This window comes from Schistocerca nitens, chromosome 1 (genome assembly GCF_023898315.1).
Source record: "Schistocerca nitens isolate TAMUIC-IGC-003100 chromosome 1, iqSchNite1.1, whole genome shotgun sequence".
Lineage (NCBI taxonomy): Eukaryota > Metazoa > Arthropoda > Insecta > Orthoptera > Acrididae > Schistocerca > Schistocerca nitens.
In genome coordinates this window covers 240318463-240337777 of record NC_064614.1, presented here as the reverse complement: position 1 = coordinate 240337777, position 19315 = coordinate 240318463, and the positions used below count along the sequence as shown (strand labels likewise).

The 19315-nt window shown below is 43.6% G+C and overlaps 1 protein-coding gene and 1 non-coding gene across 3 annotated transcripts in view; one reads left to right on the top strand and one right to left on the bottom strand.

Annotated features, from left to right (window-relative positions):
• The window catches only part of LOC126235224 (calcitonin gene-related peptide type 1 receptor-like), a 302741-nt gene that overhangs the window by 147227 nt on the left and 136199 nt on the right, over nt 1-19315 (top strand). Inside the window, exon 2 of one of the 2 annotated variants that reach the window (XM_049943956.1) lies at nt 14084-14296. The exons of the other annotated variant lie outside the window; for it this stretch is intronic. Within the exon in view, the coding sequence (XP_049799913.1) occupies nt 14084-14296 (213 nt within the window). The remainder of the gene's footprint in view (nt 1-14083; nt 14297-19315) is intronic. 2 annotated transcript variants of the gene reach the window in all.
• Trnap-cgg (transfer RNA proline (anticodon CGG)) lies at nt 10406-10480 on the bottom strand. The gene has a single exon. It is a non-coding gene; the product is annotated as a tRNA-Pro (tRNA).

Genomic DNA, 19315 nt, shown 5'->3' with positions numbered 1-19315 from the left:
TACGGTGCGACGAAAGCCTTTAGAACAGTGTCAACTAGAGAGAGGTACTTGTCAGTTTCTGTTACAGTGCAGCGAGTAGTTTGGCGACATCCGCCAGTGCTGGCATGGTAGGCTGTGGCAGGACTGTCGGTATCTCATTGGCAGAACGGGCTAGTTGCCTTGGGTAGAAGAAGTTGGCCTGTGATTGCGTTTGCCTTGGCTGTCTGGGTTGTCGTGGTGTCCTCCTGAGGGGTGCTGCTTGAACTGGGAAGACTTCTTGTACTGCTTGTATGGGTTGTTGTTGGGCGGCTTGTACTTCTGGCATTGCTGAATTTTTGATGATAATCGTCCGTTGTGTGGGTCGTTTGGTTTTAGTCATGTGCTTGTATTTTCAGAGTAATTTCTGGAATTTCTGGTATCCTCTGAATGTTGCAGGGTTTGCATTTCTGCAGTTTGCACATTTTGGTTTTTCTGTCCTGGAGCGATACATTCCGCTGATCTGAGATTCCCTCCACAACAGACGAATCTCATTGGCATACCGTGATAATCTGAAGTACCAGGTGATCAAAAAGTCAGTATAAATTTGAAAACTGAATAAATCACGGAATAATGTAGATAGAGAGGTACAAATTGACACACATGCTTGGAATGACATGGGGTTTTATTAGAACCAAAAAAATACAAAACGTTCAAAAAATGTCCGACAGATGGCGCTTCATCTGATCAGAATAGCAATAATTAGCATAACAAAGTAAGACAAAGCAAAGATGGTGTTCTTTACAGGAAATGCTCAATATGTCCACCATAATTCCTCAACAGTATCTGTAGTCGAGGAATAATGTTGTGAACAGTACTGTAAAGCATGTCCGGAGTTATGGTGAGGCATTGGCGTCGGATGTTGTCTTTCAGCATCCCTAGAGATGTCGGTCGATCACGATACACTTGCGACTTCAGGTAACCCCAAAGCCAATAATCGCACGGACTGAGGTCTGGGGACCTGGCACGCCTACCATGACGAAAGAGGCAGCTGAGCACACGATCATCACCAAACGACGCGCGCAAGAAATCTTTCACGCGTCTAGCAATACTTTGTTTTTGGTTCTAATAAAACCCCATGTCATTCCAAGCATGTGTGTCAATTTTTACCTCTCTATCTAAATTATTCTGTGGTTTATTAAGTTTTCAAATTTATACTGACTTTTTGACCACCTGGCATGTTCGAAGCGCTGGCAATATCGACATTGGACTGGACATCCTCGCTATTGTATATCTGAACTCGCACTCTTGTGTAAAAACGATAGCAGATATCATAGATCTTGTCACTGTTCTTCCCTGCACGCAGGCTGACACGGTAAACTGGTTGCCTTATGAGCTCTTTTGTATTTTCGTCACGATTTTTAAAAAGATAAACTTGTAGGTTGTTGAACCCTTTCTCTTGAAGTGCCTGACGCAAGGTAGGAGTGCGTTTGGTGACGACGTTCAGCTCTCTCTCTTCAGGTGACTGATGCGTGAAGAAGGAAATGTCGTGGAGAGCAAAAAAATTGACAGCCTTATCTGATGTTCAAAGGTCTTGAAATGGTATTTAATGTGATCGTTTTGGTAGATGGCCTTACGGCTGCCGTCTAGTTGCCGTTGAGTATTTCATTGAGTTTGTGCAATGTTTGATGTAAAAAATGGTGACCGCGGTGGTATCTTCTGGATCATGCTGTGGTCATGTTCCTGTTCCTCTTCTTATTCGGTTCCCGTTTTTCTTAGACGTCGACGTTTGATGGTGTTTTCTCTTGTGGAGCTGTTGGCGCGTAGTGGTTTGTCGTCTGCATTCCTTCCGTCCGCTTTTTCCACGGACTTCCAGCTTCACTATGGGCGTTGTTATTCCCGTCTTCGTTTGTAATGATCTGTCGTGAAACTCTCCTCATCGTGATTCGAGGGTGGATCATCTTCTTCTTCTGTAATCTTGCTCCATAACGCCTTTGTCGTCGATGCTGTGGGGTTGTTGTGCCTGTTCTGACTCTTCTGGTAGTAGGTTGTTGAAAGCTGCTGTCGGATTTTCGGTGTCGTATGTTGCTTGTTCGGTGACGTGTTGTATTCTCTCGCAGATTTCTTTCTGTTTCTCTTAGTGGGTGGTGAAGCTGACGTCTTCACGCGGTTTAGACACATGTTTGACAATCTTCTGTTTTCGTATGGCGCCTGTGGGTGTCCTATCCCTGGAGTCTGGCGTTTTCCTGTTCGTCCGTCTTGCCTCTCATAAACCGTGATAGCCTGGGTCGTCAGTATCGATGGTCCTCCTGCCTTTGCCACGTCCGTCGTAAGCAGAGTGGTCGACGAAGCCGCCGACGGGACAAACCCCCTTGGACGTCGATCGACCAACTCCAGCGCGGATAGGGCACCTGCCTCAACTGACCGTGCTCTACTGTTTGCACACTGCGTCATCGTGTTCTACACTCTGCTGCCATCTGCTGCCTCGACGTCAGGTTAAATCCTCGGTGTGTGAAGTACTACATCTTTCTGATTGGCTGCTCGGATGAGACGCGGAAGCTGAACACAGTTTTGATCGGCGCACACAGAGGCGAGCTGAGCGCGATGATTGTCATTTTGGCGCGGCCCTCGGTGTCGCCATCTGATGGTCTACTCGCTGACTTCTTGGTTCTGCCACGGTTCGAGTGGAGCCTTGGGTGTTTCAGTTGTGAAGCCGGTAGACTTTTGGCCACGACGCTCTGCGGTAGGCGTGCCACAGCGCTTGTGCTTTGTCTGTAAAGACCTCGATGTCGAAAGGACGTTAAACCCCAATCTGTCTTTTTTTATACACAATACATTGCACATACATTCGCTGTCCATTGCCAGTCCTGCACCGATAGTTGATCCTCTACACCTTCTCATTACGTCTGTCATACAAACAGCAACACAATGTCTAACATAAAACATTTTCGCAGTGTCATTGTTGTAATTTTGAATAATGAAGTAATTTTTTATGTAATCTATTTTGTATTTACTCTGTAAATATTTTCTTATGAATGAATATGATTGCGTAATATAAATGCAATACCTAAAAAAGAATTATGTAATAACATGTAGTAAACACGCTGCTTTAATCAGGAAGATTTGCTATTGTGAACAGTCAAAGAGTATATTTGAAGTGGGGAACATTGTCTCTGGACGCGGACGCGCACAGTGCAGTTGAGTCTGGCATGAGCCCTTGCGCAGCAGAATCTGACAGTAGCGCTCAGGTGTAGTGGTTGCTAGCAGCATGTAGTGCATGCAGCACATTAGCAAGGTACCAAACTGGTGTGTTATGGTCAGGCATAATTACGGCGTTAACGAAGTAAGACCAGACCAACTTAAATATTTAGAAGTGTATCAAGGCTAGTAGTTTCATTTTGTTAATAATTGCCAACTTAACGTTAACGCTGTGTTACAAGGGCTTAAACATGAACAGTTACCAAGTAGGGTCCTAGCCAGTCATTATTACGAGGGTCACTCCAAAAGAAATGCACACTACTTTTTTTTTTTAAATCCATCTTTTATTCTACATGTTTGAATGTTTTACAGTGTGTAGATACATCCTTTAGGAACAATATTTTCATTTCTCCACATAATTTCCATCCCTCTCAACTGCCTTACGCCATCTTGGAACCATCGCCTGTATACCCGCACGTTAAAATTCTTGACCAACCTGTTGGAGCCACCGTTTGGCAGCGTGCGCAAGGGAGTCATCATCTTCAAACCTTGTTCCACGAAGAGAGTCTTTCAGTTTCCCAAAGAGATGATAGTCACATGGAGCCAGGTCAAAACTGTAAGGCGGGTGTTTCAGTGTTGTCCATCAGAGTTTTGTGATCGCTTCCATGGTTTTTTGACTGACATGTGGCTGTGCATTGTCGAGCAACAGCAAAACATCCTGCTTTTGCCGATGTGGTCGAACACGATTCAGTTGAGCTTGAAGTTTCTTCAGTGTCATCACATATGCATCAGAATTTATGGTGGTTCCACTTGGCATTATGTCCTCAAGCAAGAGTCCTTCAGAACCGAAAAACACCGTAGCCATAACTTTTCCAGCATAAGGTGTGGCTTTGAATTTTTTTTCTTGGGTGAATTTGCATGATGCCACTCCATTGATTGCCTCTTCGTCTCTGGTGAAAAATGATGGAGCCATGTTTCATCACCTGTCACAATTCTTCCAAGTTCATCTCCACCATTCTCGTACCGTTCCAAAAGTTGGCTGCATATCGTTTTTCTTGTTTCTTTGTGAGCCACTGTCAACATCCTGGGAACCCAGCTGGCACAAACCTTTTTTTAACGCCAACACTTTCAGTAATCTGCAAACACTTCCTTCCACTATCCCAACGTAGTGTGACAATTCGTTCACTGTGATGCGTCTGTCAGCAGTCACCAGTTCGTTAACTCTCTGCACATTTTCTGGAGAGTGAGCAGTACGAAGCCTGCCGCTGAGAGGACAGTCCTCAATATTGACAAGCCCGCTTTCATCACGTAACCTGTTTGCCCACCGACTAACTGTACTGCGATCGACAGCAGCATCTCCATACGCCTTTTTCAACCTTTTGTGGCTGTTTCCCACTGTCTCGTTATCACAGCACAGGAATTCTATGACAGCACCTTGCTTCTGACGAACGTCAAGTGTAGCAGCCATCTTGAAGACATGCTGTGACAGCGCCACTCACGGGAATAGGTTGAACGAAGTTTGAAAACAAGCGGGATGGATGTATCTACACACTGTAAAACTTTCACACATCCAGAATGAAAACTGTATTTTTACAAAAAATAGTGTGCATTTCTTTTGGAATGACCCTCATAATTAAAACTGAGTGTCACTGTTGATGATAAAAAAGACTAAAATCGCTAATTTAATTTAATTTGTTTAAAAAAGTGAAAGTTATCAAAACTTAAAAAATAATTGAGAGTGATAATTAAAGATAATGGACTTTGTTGCTCAGCAAAATCTTCGCTGAAAAACCCAATATTAATATTCAGTGGTTATGAAAAAGTAATTTCAGTGAGTTTTCAAAGATTATTGAAGATCAGAATGTTTAATTTCTTTGTGTGAACAATAATTTCCGCTCTCATTTCCAAAATACGTAACAGTATTACACAAAATTTAATCAGTAATTATTTAATCAAAGTTATGCGTTAATAAGACATTCTGCTTAAAAGAAAATATTCTTAAGAACAATTACAATAGTAGTAATATTAACAGTAGGCATTTTGGTAGGCTGTGCGAACCAATTTATTACGCAAACTGAGTGCCAAACAATCGGCAGTCAAATGCGTATGCTTAGCACAATTTGCTGTACTGTCTTCTCGATTAGATTTGCTTCATGTTGCTAATTGAGATTTTGAATCTAAGCTCGAGTCAGTGTTATTTTGTCCGTTCCCACCTGTCTTTAATTAATTATTACATAAATTTTTCTTCAACTTGATTAACAACTATACAGTATTGTTCGCTCACAGTATGAGCTGGCGACCGTTTTCTATGACCATTGCAATCTACATTAAAAAATATTTAACTTCATTATATGAAATTTCACTAGGAACTTTGCAGGTTTGAACATCTGTCAAAATTCTTTCGACCGTTATTGCGTAGAAGTAGTCGCACAATAACGATTCGGTTACAACTGATTCTACATTTTGGTTGGATTTAATTTGTTTTTCGGAACCGATGCTTTTTCACAGAGAACAGGGACTTTAGGAACAGGTGTCATCAATTATTTCAGTTATTCGAAAATGTAGGTCCGTTATGAGTCGACCTTTTTAGAACTCAGAAAGATGGCGATAGTCATTTCCACGTCCTCTGAGACTGCTGTGTTGCAATATCCACTTAAAAAGTTCCAGTTGCCTAGAGGGATGACATTTTTTCCATAAATCTTGCCTAGGTTCTTCAATGTACAATGCCCATTCAAAAATAAACCGGATTTTTATTATCAATTTCAATAACTTCACTTAAAAATTCCGGGCTGACAGGACTTGATTGTCATGTAAAATTTTCCCCTAAAGTTTCATCTCCGGTTGAGGGAGATGAAGCGTCTTCACCTCTCAGGATGTCACCCACAATCGGAGACGAAACGTTACAGGACAGTTTTACGTATTCACCACGGCACTTACGAGTGCATGGGCAAGAGAAACACATATTTTCCCCCATTTTCTGGGAGACCGCTTGTGTTTCAAAATTGTAGTTTCAAAGAGCAATCTTAGATTATGGTATGACAGACTCTACATCACATAAAAAATTATCAGAGGGAGGGTACTGTTTTACATCGTACACTACTGATCTTATATCGTCTAATATGATATTTGCAGCTGCTTTGACGATTCGTAGTCTTTCTTGCTGAGGATCTGTATTTCTTTTGGTGTACCAATTTTCACTGAGTAGTTGGTGCCCAACATTCTTGAAACATACGACTGCTGGCTTTGAAGCTGTTTCAGCTATCACCACATCGTCACCATATTTCTGGAAAAGGCGAGCCTTGACAGTTCGAATATCAGGACGAGGTGATGTGGGTATTTGCTCTAACAGATCGTCCATAGAAAACTGACATTCTTCCGTATGGGTTTCCAGGTAGGCAAATATAGCCTCCATGCCTTCATCTACTTGTGTTGCAGGTCGGTAACCTCGTTTCTGTCCAGTAGCTGAAACACGGTGAAAGAACTTCCTGTAGAAAAATCTGTGGTACCACCCATCTGCAGCAACCAAATCATTTACATTTTGAATTCGCTCTATCACTTGTTGACCAAATTCATCACCACGACGTTTAGCCTATTCTAATACTGTCGATTGCACTTCCAATTTCATTACTTTGTAAACAAAATTTCGTTTGGCATATGGCAATCTTAACTGCTTGGTTAAAAAGTCATCAGAATTCCCTTTTGCACATAAGAAGCATTTCTCTTTGAAATTGAACTGACCTTTTTCCTGCGACCGACGTAGCACGCCTGTTGGTTCCTGAGGATGTTGAAGGCTAGCTGCTATCATTCTCTCATTAATGTACTTCTTGTAGCATGCTTCATGCACCATCACTTCACTGAGCGTTTTCAAAAAACGGGTGTGAGCAGACTCCCTGCGTTTAGCACTACAATCGATAAGTGTGCTCAGTCCTTTCATTTTCACATTGCGTCCACCACTCACCACAGTTTTTTTCGCAAAGGAAACACAAATTCATGTCAGACATACTCATTTTCAGCACCACAACATATACTGAATGGAAGCGATTCCAGACTGTAGGACCCTTATTGTTGCCTGGTAATAGCTGTCAGCGCGCTGTGAACAATCACCAGAGATAATCGCCTTTCGCCCGCCAAATAATAAATACGCTTTTGTCCGCTAAATAACAATTCCTACATACTTTTTCTTATAATTGATCATTAACGTCAATCAACTGTAGAAATCGTACGGCACCTGCATGCAATCGTATTACATATTGTAACACAAATAAACTTCACGCAATCCGACGTGAATATGTTCGTAGTTACTGAATATGATGCTGTTTGTCCTGGCCCTGCAGCTGAGTGAGATGGTAAATTCCAATGAATAACATGATGAGTAATGTGTTTATACTACACAAATAGAAACTGAAATAACAGTGTTCAAAAATTAGGTAATATGCCACTTTGCTCGAAATTTGAAAAATTGCTATTTTTTGACGCGCTGTAGCGCCTTAAAGACTGGGAGTAGAAAAGAATGGTAAGAATCAAATTTGTAGAGACTTTTGTGCTCTTCGAAAAAGAAATTAGACGTCAAAGCGATAGGAGCAAATGAAACTGAGATATTTTGAAAAAACTGAAAAAGTCCGAAATTTTCGAAGTTTTTTGACTGCAGAAAGTTTTCCCAAGAGAAATTTTGTTGGCAAAACTTGGTTTTTCTAACCTTTCCAACAATATGAACGAGTTAAAAAAATAAAATCTTCTACCCCACCTTTTGCAAGGTACAGGCTTATTTTCTGACAGTTTCACTGGACTATATTGAATAAATACGTTTGTGCAAGAAAGCTGTAATAATAAGTACATTCAAAAACTTACTGGCAGATAATAACTGTGTAATGGATAGTCACTCGAACCGTGGAAGACAGAGGTCCCGAGTTCGAGTCACGGTTCTAGCATGCAGTTTTAGTGTTTCAGGAAGTTTCATATCAGCACACTCTCCACTGCAGAATGAGAAATTCATTCTGGAAGTATTAACTTTTACAGAAAATATTTTCTGTCTTGAAAAAAGTGTATAGAAATTTTTTTCTCGATGCAATATGAAAGCTTTGTTTACACGACAATTATCATGAAATTATTCAAATCAAATCGTCGTTTTGATGCAACATTGGATCAAATAATAAGATGTACGTGTGAAAATATGTAAACAGATGTGCCACTGAGTACTGTGTTTATGCGATGTACCAAGCATCTGTGAGCATTAGACAGGATGGACTACTTTAATTCATAATGAAGAATAAACGAGTGCCAACCTTGAACGTGACTTTCAAGTTGATTTGGAGATTAATGTGATATTTTAAAATGGAAATCCTAATATTTGATTCGAGATTTGAACAGATCGACAAATTTTACGTATAAACGTTGTTAGAGGTTAGGGCAAGGTTCAATTATGTCAAGTAAGAAAATGTGTTTCTAGTTCTAGTAGGGATTAACTCGGAATAGAGGAGGTATACAGCAAAATATAATGTTAGATGCAGATTGGAAGGGGCATAAGGCATCACGTACCATTACCGGAAACTATGATTTTAATGGTAATAATCGAGGGTCGTTCGAAGGTTGAGTTTTGTTTCATGGAAACTGTTGTGGCTTGGCAAGACGGCCAAGCCACTAAGAGGAAGCCGAAAGGCACGCGTTTAAGCTCACGCAGGTTGGCGTGATGTCTGGAACAGGACAAGGTAATTAATATAGCCAATAACGTACGTAGCTGCTGGAATACTTAACTTTAATCCATAATTGGTGAACATCGCTCTTGACGGTACATGTTTTACAGCATCAATAGTGACTGGTAATGGCGCCTTGCTAGGTCGTAGCAAATGACGTAGCTGAAGGCTATGCTAACTATCGTCTCGGCAAATGAGAGCGTAATTTGTCAGTGAACCATCGCTAGCAAAGTCGGCTGTACAACTGGGGCGAGCGCTAGGAAATCTCTCTAGACCTGCCGTGTGGCGGCGCTCGGCCTGCAATCACCGATAGTGGCGACACACGGGTCCGACGTATACTAACGGACCGCGGCCGATTTAAAGGCTACCACCTGGCAAGTGTGGTGTCTGGCGGTGACACCACAGAAACTCCTTTTTATGACACTGAGTTTGGAAAGAGCGAACAGAGATATGAACTTTAAATTTTAATTATTGTGTTTATTGGAAAAAATAAATACATCACAAAGCATGACTGTTATTATGGCATTTTCAAGACAGAACAAAAATAAATAAAACGTAAATCTTCGATTCACAAGTCGTTTAGTGAGTGCCCTCACCTCCATTCCTGCGAATGCTCTTTCCAATTTGTATCTTACATTGTATTTTACTGTATCTCTCCTCTATTCTAAGTTAATCCCTACTAGAACTAAAAAAATATTTGCTTATTTGACCTTCAGTGAGCTAGCCACGACCTTGAATAATACATCTCTTTATACGTAAGATTTACCGCTTTTTTCTAATATTGATCAAATATTAGGATTCCCCTTCTGAAAAATCACTTTAACCTCAAAATCAACTTGAAAATCACGTTCAAAGTCATGGCAGTTAGTAGCAATACGTGACACTCTTTGCCACCTAAAACTTGTATCTAAAACATTTTGCCGTATTTCATCTCCATCCCAAGTTATTCCCCATACTGGATTAAAAGATTCATTCTGTATACACCGATCAGCCAGAATATTATACCACCTACCTAATAGCCGGTATGCCCATCTTTGTCACGGATAATAGCAGCGACACGTCATGGTATGGAATCAATGAGGCCTTCATAGGTCACTGGGGGGGAGGGGGGGGGGCGGCTAGCACTACATCTGCACACACCAGTCACCTAATTCCCATAAATTCCGGGGAGGGGAACGATGAGCTCTGATGCCACGTTCAGCACATCCCAGATGTGTTCGATCAGGTTAAGATCTGAAACTTCCTGGCAGATTAAAACTGTGTGCCCGACCGAGACTCGAACTCGGGACCTTTGCCTTTCGCGGGCAAGTGCTCTACCAACTGAGCTACCGAAGCACGACTCACGCCCGGTACTCACAGCTTTACTTCTGCCAGTACCTCGTCTCCTACCTTCCAAACTTTACAGAAGCTCTCCTGCGAACCTTGCAGAACTAGCACTCCTGAAAGAAAGGATATTGCGGAGACATGCTTTAGCCACAGCCTGGGGGATGTTTCCAGAATGAGATTTTCACTCTGCAGCGGAGTGTGCGCTGATATGAAACTTCCTGGCAGATTAAAACTTTGTGCCCGACCGAGACTCGAACTCGGGACCTTTGCCTTCCGCGGGCAAGTGCTCTACCAACTGAGCTACCGAAGCACGACTCACGCCCGGTACTCACAGCTTTACTTCTGCCAGTACCTCGTCTCCTACCTTCCAAACTTTACAGAAGCTCTCCTGCGAACCTTGCAGAACTAGCACTCCTGAAAGAAAGCATATTGCGGAGACATGGCTTAGCCACAGCCTGGAAGGTAGGAGACGAGGTACTGGCAGAAGTAAAGCTGTGAGTACCGGGCGTGAGTCGTGCTTCGGTAGCTCAGTTGGTAGAGCACTTGCCCGCGAAAGGCAAAGGTCCCGAGTTCGAGTCTCGGTCGGGCACACAGTTTTAATCTGCCAGGAAGTTTCATATCAGCGCACACTCCGCTGCAGAGTGAAAATCTCATTCTGGAGGTTAAGATCTGTCGCACTGGGGGGCCAGCACATCATCTGGAACTCGCCACTGTGTTCCTCAAACCACTCCACCATACTCTTGGCCTTGTGTTCTTGTTGAAAAATGCTGTCGGGAAACATGGTCGTCATGAAGGGTTGTACGTGGTCTGCAACCAATGTACGATACTCCTTGGCCGTCGAGGTGCCTTGCACGATCTGCACTTGATCCATGGATGCCCATATGAACGTTCCCAGCTTAATGGAGACGCCACCAGCTTGTCTCCATCCTGCCGTACAGGTGTCAACGAGCTGTCCCCTGGACGACGACAGATTTGCGCCCCCCCCCCCCCCCTCCCCATCGGCATGACGAAGAGGGTATCGAGATTCATCATACCATGCAACGCTCTTGCACTGCGCCAACGTCCAGTGATGATTATCACGAGCCCATTTCAGTCACAGTCGTCAATGTAATATTGTTAACATGGGCACATGCGTGGGTCGTTGGCTGCGGTGGCTCATCGTTAGGAGTTCTCTGTGCACTGTTTGTTCAGCCACACTTGTACTCCGCCCAACATTAAAGCCTGATATTAGTTCGGCCATAGCTCGCCGCCTGTCCTGTTCTACCAATCTGCCCAGGATTCGACGTCTGACATCTGTAATGAGTAGTGATCCCCAACCCCACGACGTCTGGACATAGTTTCACTTTGGTTTCGCCACGTGTTAAAGACACTCACCACAGTACTCCTCTAGCGGTAGCGTTCTCGCTTCCCGCGCCCGGGTTCCCGGGTTCGATTCCCGGCGGGGTCAGGGATTTTCTCTGCCTCGTGATGACTGGGTGTTGTGTGATGTCCTTAGGTTAGTTAGGTTTAAGTAGTTCTCAGTTCTAGGGGACTGATGACCATAGATGTTAAGTCCCATAGTGCTCAGAGCCATTTGAACCATTTAGTACTCTTCTAACACCGGACAAGTCGTGAAGTTTCCGAAATGCTCGTGCCGAGCCTCTGGGCCATCACAATCTACCCTCAGCCAAACTCAGATAGATCGGGCGCCTTCCCCATTCTACAGTGGATAACAAGCTCACTGATACTACATACACCGTGCGTGTGTCTGACTAGCTGTCAAAAATTCAAAAAAATGGCTCTGAGCACTATGGGACTTAACATCTATGGTCATCAGTCCCCTAGAACTACTTAAACCTAACTAACCTAAGGACATCACACAACACCCAGTCATAACGAGACAGAGAAAATCCCTGACCCCGCCGGGAATCGAACCCGGGAACCCGGGCGCGGGAAGCGAGAACGCTACCGCACGACCACGAGCTGCGGACACGAGCTGTCTTCCTCGCCACTTGACGCTGCTATCACCTGCACTAGTTTATATTGATAGTAGGTCGGTGCTCGTAGTGTTCTGGCTGATCAGTTCTGCATCTACATCTCCATGGATACTCTGCAAATCACATTTAAGTGCCTGGCAGAGGGTTCATCGAATCACCTTCACAATTCTCTATTATACCAATCTCATATAGCGCGCGGAAATAATGAACACCTAAATCTTTCCGTACGAGCTCTGATTTCCCTTGTTTTATCGTGGTGATCGTTCCTCCCTGTGCAGGTCGGTGTCAAAAAAATATTTTCTCATTCGGAGGAGAAAGCTGGTAATTGGAATTTCGTGAGAAGATTCCGTCGCAAAGAAAAACGCCTTTCTTTTAATGATGTCCAGCCCAAAATCCTGTATCATTTCTGGGACACTCTCTCCCATATTTCCCGATAATACAAAACGTGCTGCCCTTCTTTGAACTTTTTCGATGTACTCCATCAGTCCTATCTGATAAGGATCCCACACCGCGCAGCAGTATTCTAAAACAGTACGGGCAACAGTAGTGTACGCAGTCTCCTTAGTAGGTCTGTTACATTTTCTAAGTGTCCTGCCAATAAAACGCAGTCTTCGGTTAGCCTTCGCCACAACATTTTCTATGTGTTCCTTCCAATTTAAGTTGTTCGTAATTGTAATAGCTAAGTATTTAATTGAACCTACGGGTTTTAGATTAGACTAATTTATCGTGTAACCGAAGTTTAACGAGTTCCTTTTAGCACTCACGTGGATGTCCTCACACTTTTCGTTATTTAGGGTCAACTGCCACTTTTCGCACCATTCAGATATCTTTTCCAAATCGTTTTGCAGTTTGTTTTGATCTTCTGATGACTTTGAGTCGGTAAACGATCTCGTCATCGGCAAACAACCGAAGACGGCTGCTCAGATTGTCTTCCAAATCTTTAATATAGATAAGGAACAGCAAAGAGTACTGTTATACAGTACCTTGGGAAACGTCAGAAATCACTTCTGTTTTACTCGATGACTTTTTGTCAATTACTACGAACTATGACCTCTCTGACAGGAAATCACAAATCCAGTCACATAACTGAGACGATATTCCATAAGCACGCAATTTTACTACGAGCCGCTTGTGTGGTACAGTGTCAAAAGCCTTCCGGAAATCCAGGAATACGGAATCGATCTGAAATCCCTTGTCAATAGCACTCAGCACTTCCTGTGAATAAAGAGCTAGTTGTGTTTCACAGGAACGATGTTTTCTAAACCCATGTTGAATGTGTGTCAATAGACGGTTTTCTTCGAGGTAATTCATAATGTTCGAACACAATATATGTCCCAAAATCCTGCTGCATATCGACGTTAACGATATGGGTGTGTAATTTAGTGGATTACTCCTATTACCTTTCTTGAATATTGGTGTGACCTGTGCAACTTTCCAGTCTTTGGGTACGGATCTTAAATGGGCATGTGCATTTCCACAAGGTATGTTATCTTTTTAAGTACCGTATTTTACTTGTGACAAACCTTTTATAACGTGCTGATTTTACACAGGTGACAACGGGGGGTGGAGTCCAACGTAAAATGAGCGTGTTTCACAACAAAAAGATTTTCAAGATGTAAGGTTGACACCAAAGTTTGTCGAAGCCTGTTGTCTTAAATAAATATTTATGCGATCTAGGTTGTTGAATGTTTTGACAAGTAAAACAGATCGCCCCTCCAGTAGTCTCAAAATGAGAAAATTTAGTCGTATACTTTTAAACAAATAACAGTGGTCGAGTAACATGCAAGTGCAAAACGTAATGGTGCTCAAAAATTTAGGTGCACGACCCTGACTTAGTGGATCGAGTTCGTCATTAAAGCGGTGAATCATTTTCTTCATTAGACAGGTACCTTGGTACGAGTAGCCAGACTATGTTGTTGACGTTCAACTCTTCGGCAGGTGCTGTGTTGGCCGTCGTCGCAGCAGGAGGCGGCGCTGTGCGTGTACCGAGAGTACGCCCCCACGACCCCGGAGCTGTTCGGTCGCTTCGCAGGCAACGGGTGCTACGACTACGGCCCTGACTCCCGCTTCAACATCAAACTGCGTGCACTGGCCTATCAAGATCCCAATGATGGCATCATATACCCTTGCTTGGCCTACTTCGACCCTGAGGTCAGTACCGCCGTGCAGTGCAATGTGTCATTCTGTGTGCTGTCCAGCGTGCTAGAAATAGAGTGCAGGGCAACAATTCGGACGCAAAGAAGAACTTAATAATTTCGTTTGCAAACATGACAAGTGTAAATAATGACGAACCATGTGTTTAATATGTCATAATTGTAAAATACTCCCACGGAGCATTATAGAAAAATGGAAAAACTTGTAGAAGCCGACCTTGGGGTAGATCAGTTTGACTTCTGGGGAAATGAAGGGTCACGTGAGGCAATACTGCCGGCCGCTGTGGCCAAGCGGTTCTAGGCGCTTCAGTCCGGAACCGCGCTGCTTCTACGGTCGCAGGTTCCAATCCTGCCTCGGACATGCATGTGTGTGATGTCCTCAGGTTAGTTAAGTTTAAGTACACTACTGGCCATTAAAATTGCTACACCACGAATATGACGTACTACAGACGCGAAATTTAACCGACAGGAAGAAGATGATGTGATATGCAAATGATTAGCTTTTCAGAGCATTCACACATGGTTGGAGCCGGTGACGACACCCACAACTTGCTGACATCAGGAAAGTTTACAACCGATTTCTCAAACACAAACAGCAGTTGACCGGCGTTGCCTGGTGAAACGTTGTTGTGATGCCTAGCGTAAGGAGGAGAAATGCGTACCATCACGTTTCCGTCTTTGATAAAGGTCGGATTGTAGCCTAACGCGATTGCGGTTTATCGTATCGCGACATTGGTGCTCGCGTTGGTCGAGAGCCAATGACAATTAGCAGAATATGGAATCGGTGGGTTCCGGAGGGTAACACGGAACGCCGTGCTGGATCCCTACGGCTTCGTATCACTAGAAGTCGAGATGACAGGCATCTTATCCGCATGGCTGTAACGGATCGTGCAGCCACGTCTCGATCCGTGAGTCAACAGATGGGGACGTTTGCAAGACAACAACCATCTGCACGAACAGTTCGACGACGTTTGCAGCAGCATGGACTATCAGCTCGGAGACCATGGCTGCCGTTACCCTTGACGCTGCACCACAGACAGGAGCGCCTGCATTGGTGTACTCAACGACGAACCTGGGTGCACGAATGGCAAAACGTCATTTTTTCGGATGAATCTAGGTTTTGTTTACGGCATCATGATGGTCGCATCCGTGTTTAGCGACATCACGGTGAACGAACATTGGAAGCGTGTATTCGTCATCGCCATACTGGCGTATCACCCGGCGTGATGGTATGGGGTGCCATTGATTACACGTCTCGGTCACTTCTTATTCGCACTGACGGCACTTTGAACAGTGGACGTTACATTTCAGATGTGTTACGACCCGTGGCTCTACCCTTCATTCGATCACTGCGAAACCCTACATTTCAGCAGGATAATGCACGACCGCATGTTGCAGGCCCTGTACAGAAAATGTTCGACTGCTGCCCTGGCCAGCTCATTCGCCAGATATCTCTCACCAATTGAAAATGTCTGGTCAATGGTGGCCGAGCAACTGACTCGTCACAATACGCTAGTCACTACTCTTGATGAACTGTGGTATCGTGTCGAAGCTGCTTGGGCAGCTGTACCTGTACACGCCATCCAAGTTTGACTCAATGCCCAGGCGTATCAAGGCCGTTATTACGGCCAGAGGTGATTGCTCTGGGTACTGATTTCTCAGGATCTATGCACCCAAATCGCGTGAAAATGTAATCACATTTTAGTTCTAGTATAATATATTTGTGCAATGAATACCTGTTTATCATCTGCATTTCTTCTTGGTGTAGCAATTTTAATGGCCAGTAGTGTAGTTCTAAGTCTAGGGTGATGACCTCCGATGTTAAGTCCCATACTGCTTAGAGACATTCGAACCACTTTTTTTGTGGCAATACTGACCCTGTGACTTATCTTAGAGGATAGGATGAAGAAAAGCAGAACTTCGTTCATACAAGGGGCGCACAATAAGTAATGCAATACTTTTCATTTCAGAAAGCTGGTTGCTTTTTTTTCAGGATTCCATACACTATGTTATTCCCCACTCTTTTTGCTACAAAACGCTATTTTTTCAACGTAGTCTCCGTTCAGTGCGACGATCTTACTGGGGAGGCCTACAAGTTCGCATGGTACCACTCTACTGGACGACGTCGGAGGCAACGTCTTGCTGTATCAACAACCTCCCCAACATCCACGTACTGCTCTCCGCACAGTGTATCCTTCATGGGGCCAGCAGATGGAAGCCGGAAGGTGCGAGATCCGGGCTTGGGGTTGGATGAGGAAGAACAGTCCAATGAAGTTTTGTGAGGTGCTTTCGGGTGTGCAGACCTGTGTGAGGACTTGCGTTGTCACGGAAAGGAGGAGTTTGTTTGCATTTTTGTGGCGACGAACACACTGAAGTCGTTTCTTCGATTCCCGGTGAGTTGCACAGTACACTTCCGAGTTGATCGCTGCACCAGGATGGAAGACATCAAAGCGAATAATCTCTTCAGAGTCCCAGACGACCCTCGCCATGACTTTACCGGCTGAGGGTGCGGCTTTGAACTTTTTCTTCGGAGGAGAGGTGGTGTGGCGCTGCTCCATGGAGTGCCCTTTTGTTCCCGGTTCGAAGTGGTGAACCCTTGTTTCATTGTCTGTGACGACGTTCGACAAAAAATTCCATGGACTGCCCTTTTGTTCCCATTTCGAAGTTGCGAACCATTGTTTCATTGTCTGTGACGACGTTCGACAAAAAATTAAAAAAAATTTCACGATTAGTCTTGTAATGTGCAAGCAACTCCGCACTAATGGTCCTTCGTTGGTTTTCATGGTCTTCTGTTAGGCGGCGAGGAACCCAGCAGGGACACACCTTTGAATACCCTGACTGGTGGACGTGTGTATCAACACTATCAACAGAGACGTCCAGTTGTGCAGCGAGGTGTATGATTGCGCTTCATCGTTAACCTCAAATGAGAGTTCCAACACTGGAGGAGTCACATCAGTGGGTGGCAGGTCGGCTCGCAGGAGATCGGACTGGTTTGCGCGACCTTGTTGCGATGATGACAGACGCCTCGCCAACAACTTACCGTGTTTTTGTTCACCCTGTAGACATCCTGAAAGCGTCTGTGAATATCTGTGAAGGTCTGGTTTTCCAACAAAAGAAACTCTGTGAGATCTCTCTGCTTGGAACGCACCTCCTTCGCAGACGCCATTTTCCAGGCTGTATATAAAGCCGCCACCTATTCGTGAAACTGTAGGGGTTGAAGCGGGAATATTCCAGAATGTCCCACAACAAATTCCGCATGTTTTAATTGAACACCCCTCGTAGCGTTTCAGATTCAAAGAAAGCCATTGACAATGTTGTGAAAGCACGACGGATAAAATACAGCCAGCGAAAAGTTATCTAAACTTGTACAGAAATCAGACTGTAATCATAACAGTCAAAGGACGCGAAAGGGAAGCAACAACTGAGCATGGAGTTAGAAAGTATTGTATCCTATTCCATGCGTATATTGAGCAAGCTGTGAAGGAAACCGTGGAGAAATTTTGAAAGAGAATTTGAGTTCAGGGAGAAGAAGTAAAAACAATGAAGTTTGCTGATGACATTGTAACTCTTTCAAGGCCGCAAAAATACCTGGGTGGTCACTCGAAAGGAATAGTATACCGAAAAGAAGTTATAGAAGAATATCAATAAAAGTAAAATAGGGGTAAAGGAATATAGTCGAATTAAATTCAATCCATGTGTTGGAAAAATGATCACGTCCACCGTTTTTTAATTTCGTTTACCGGCGATAACCGATGTTCGGTGTAACAAAGGGTTACATTTCATAAATCAGCGGAAGTGTTCGTTCGCTGGATACCGAGAGAAGGGCCATCTCCAGATAAACAAGCGCACGCAGTTCGTGGTCTACTGATTCACGTTGTTGCAGAGGAATTACGGCGTCCCGGGTTCGATTCCCAGCCGGGTCGGGGATTTTCTCCGTCCGGGGACTGGGTATTTATGTTGTTCTTACCGTTTCACCATCATTCGGGAAAATGGCGAGACTGGATAGTAAAACGATTTGGAATTTGTTCGGACGCTGATAACCACGCCGTTGAGCGCCCCACAAACCAAAATCGTCATCATCATCTCATGAGATAAACAAGCATTTGATGGACCATGTACCAATAAACAAGAAGAAACTAGCCGAAGTCAAGAAAATTCTACAACACATACCTGACAAACAGAAAGCATTTTATAACGATATCTGCTAGAGGCCAGCGAACGATGGACAAGATAAAGAAGAATCATACTCACCATTATCAGCGTTGCTATATTTTGATTGTGTTCGTATTTTGGGTACGTTATAAATAATCCTATGTGTTCATTACACACTATTTTATGGCTATAATTACTATGAACTTGTGTAACACAATCCTTTTACTGCAAACAAAACGCTAGTTGCCTCACCACTGTCAGGTTCGAAAAAGGGTTATCTTCAGCACGTCTAACACTGGATTGCTGACCACACTCGATGGCTAAAATATGTTGTAGTGACGTATATTGTTTCGCCCTGGGGCCAATTTCTACACAGCAACTCCCGTTGCGTACCAAAACAGTTGCTTGTGTCTTCTGAAAAATTTACTATCTGAGACATCGGTCTTTTTCCAGCTCACCGATTCAGTTTGTTGATGCTGAGGGCATTAGATTACCAAATGAGACAGAAAAAGTAGTAGATGAGTTATGTTATTTCGGCAGAAAAATAAGTGATGATAGCCAAAGCAGAGAGGATACAAAATGAAGACTGGCAATAGCAACAAAAGCAATTCTCAGAAAGAGAAATAACATTGAATATCAATATCAATATCAATATCCTCAGAAAGAGAAATAACATCGAATATCAATTTCAGTACTAGTAAGTCTTTTCTGTAGATATTTCTGTGGAGTTTAGTCGTGTACAGAAATGAAAAGTGAATAATTAACTGCTCAGAGAAGAAGTGAGCAGAAGTTTTTGAAAAGTTATGCTACATGAGAATGCTGAAGATCAGATAGCTCTGATAATTAATGAATAGGTACCCAATGT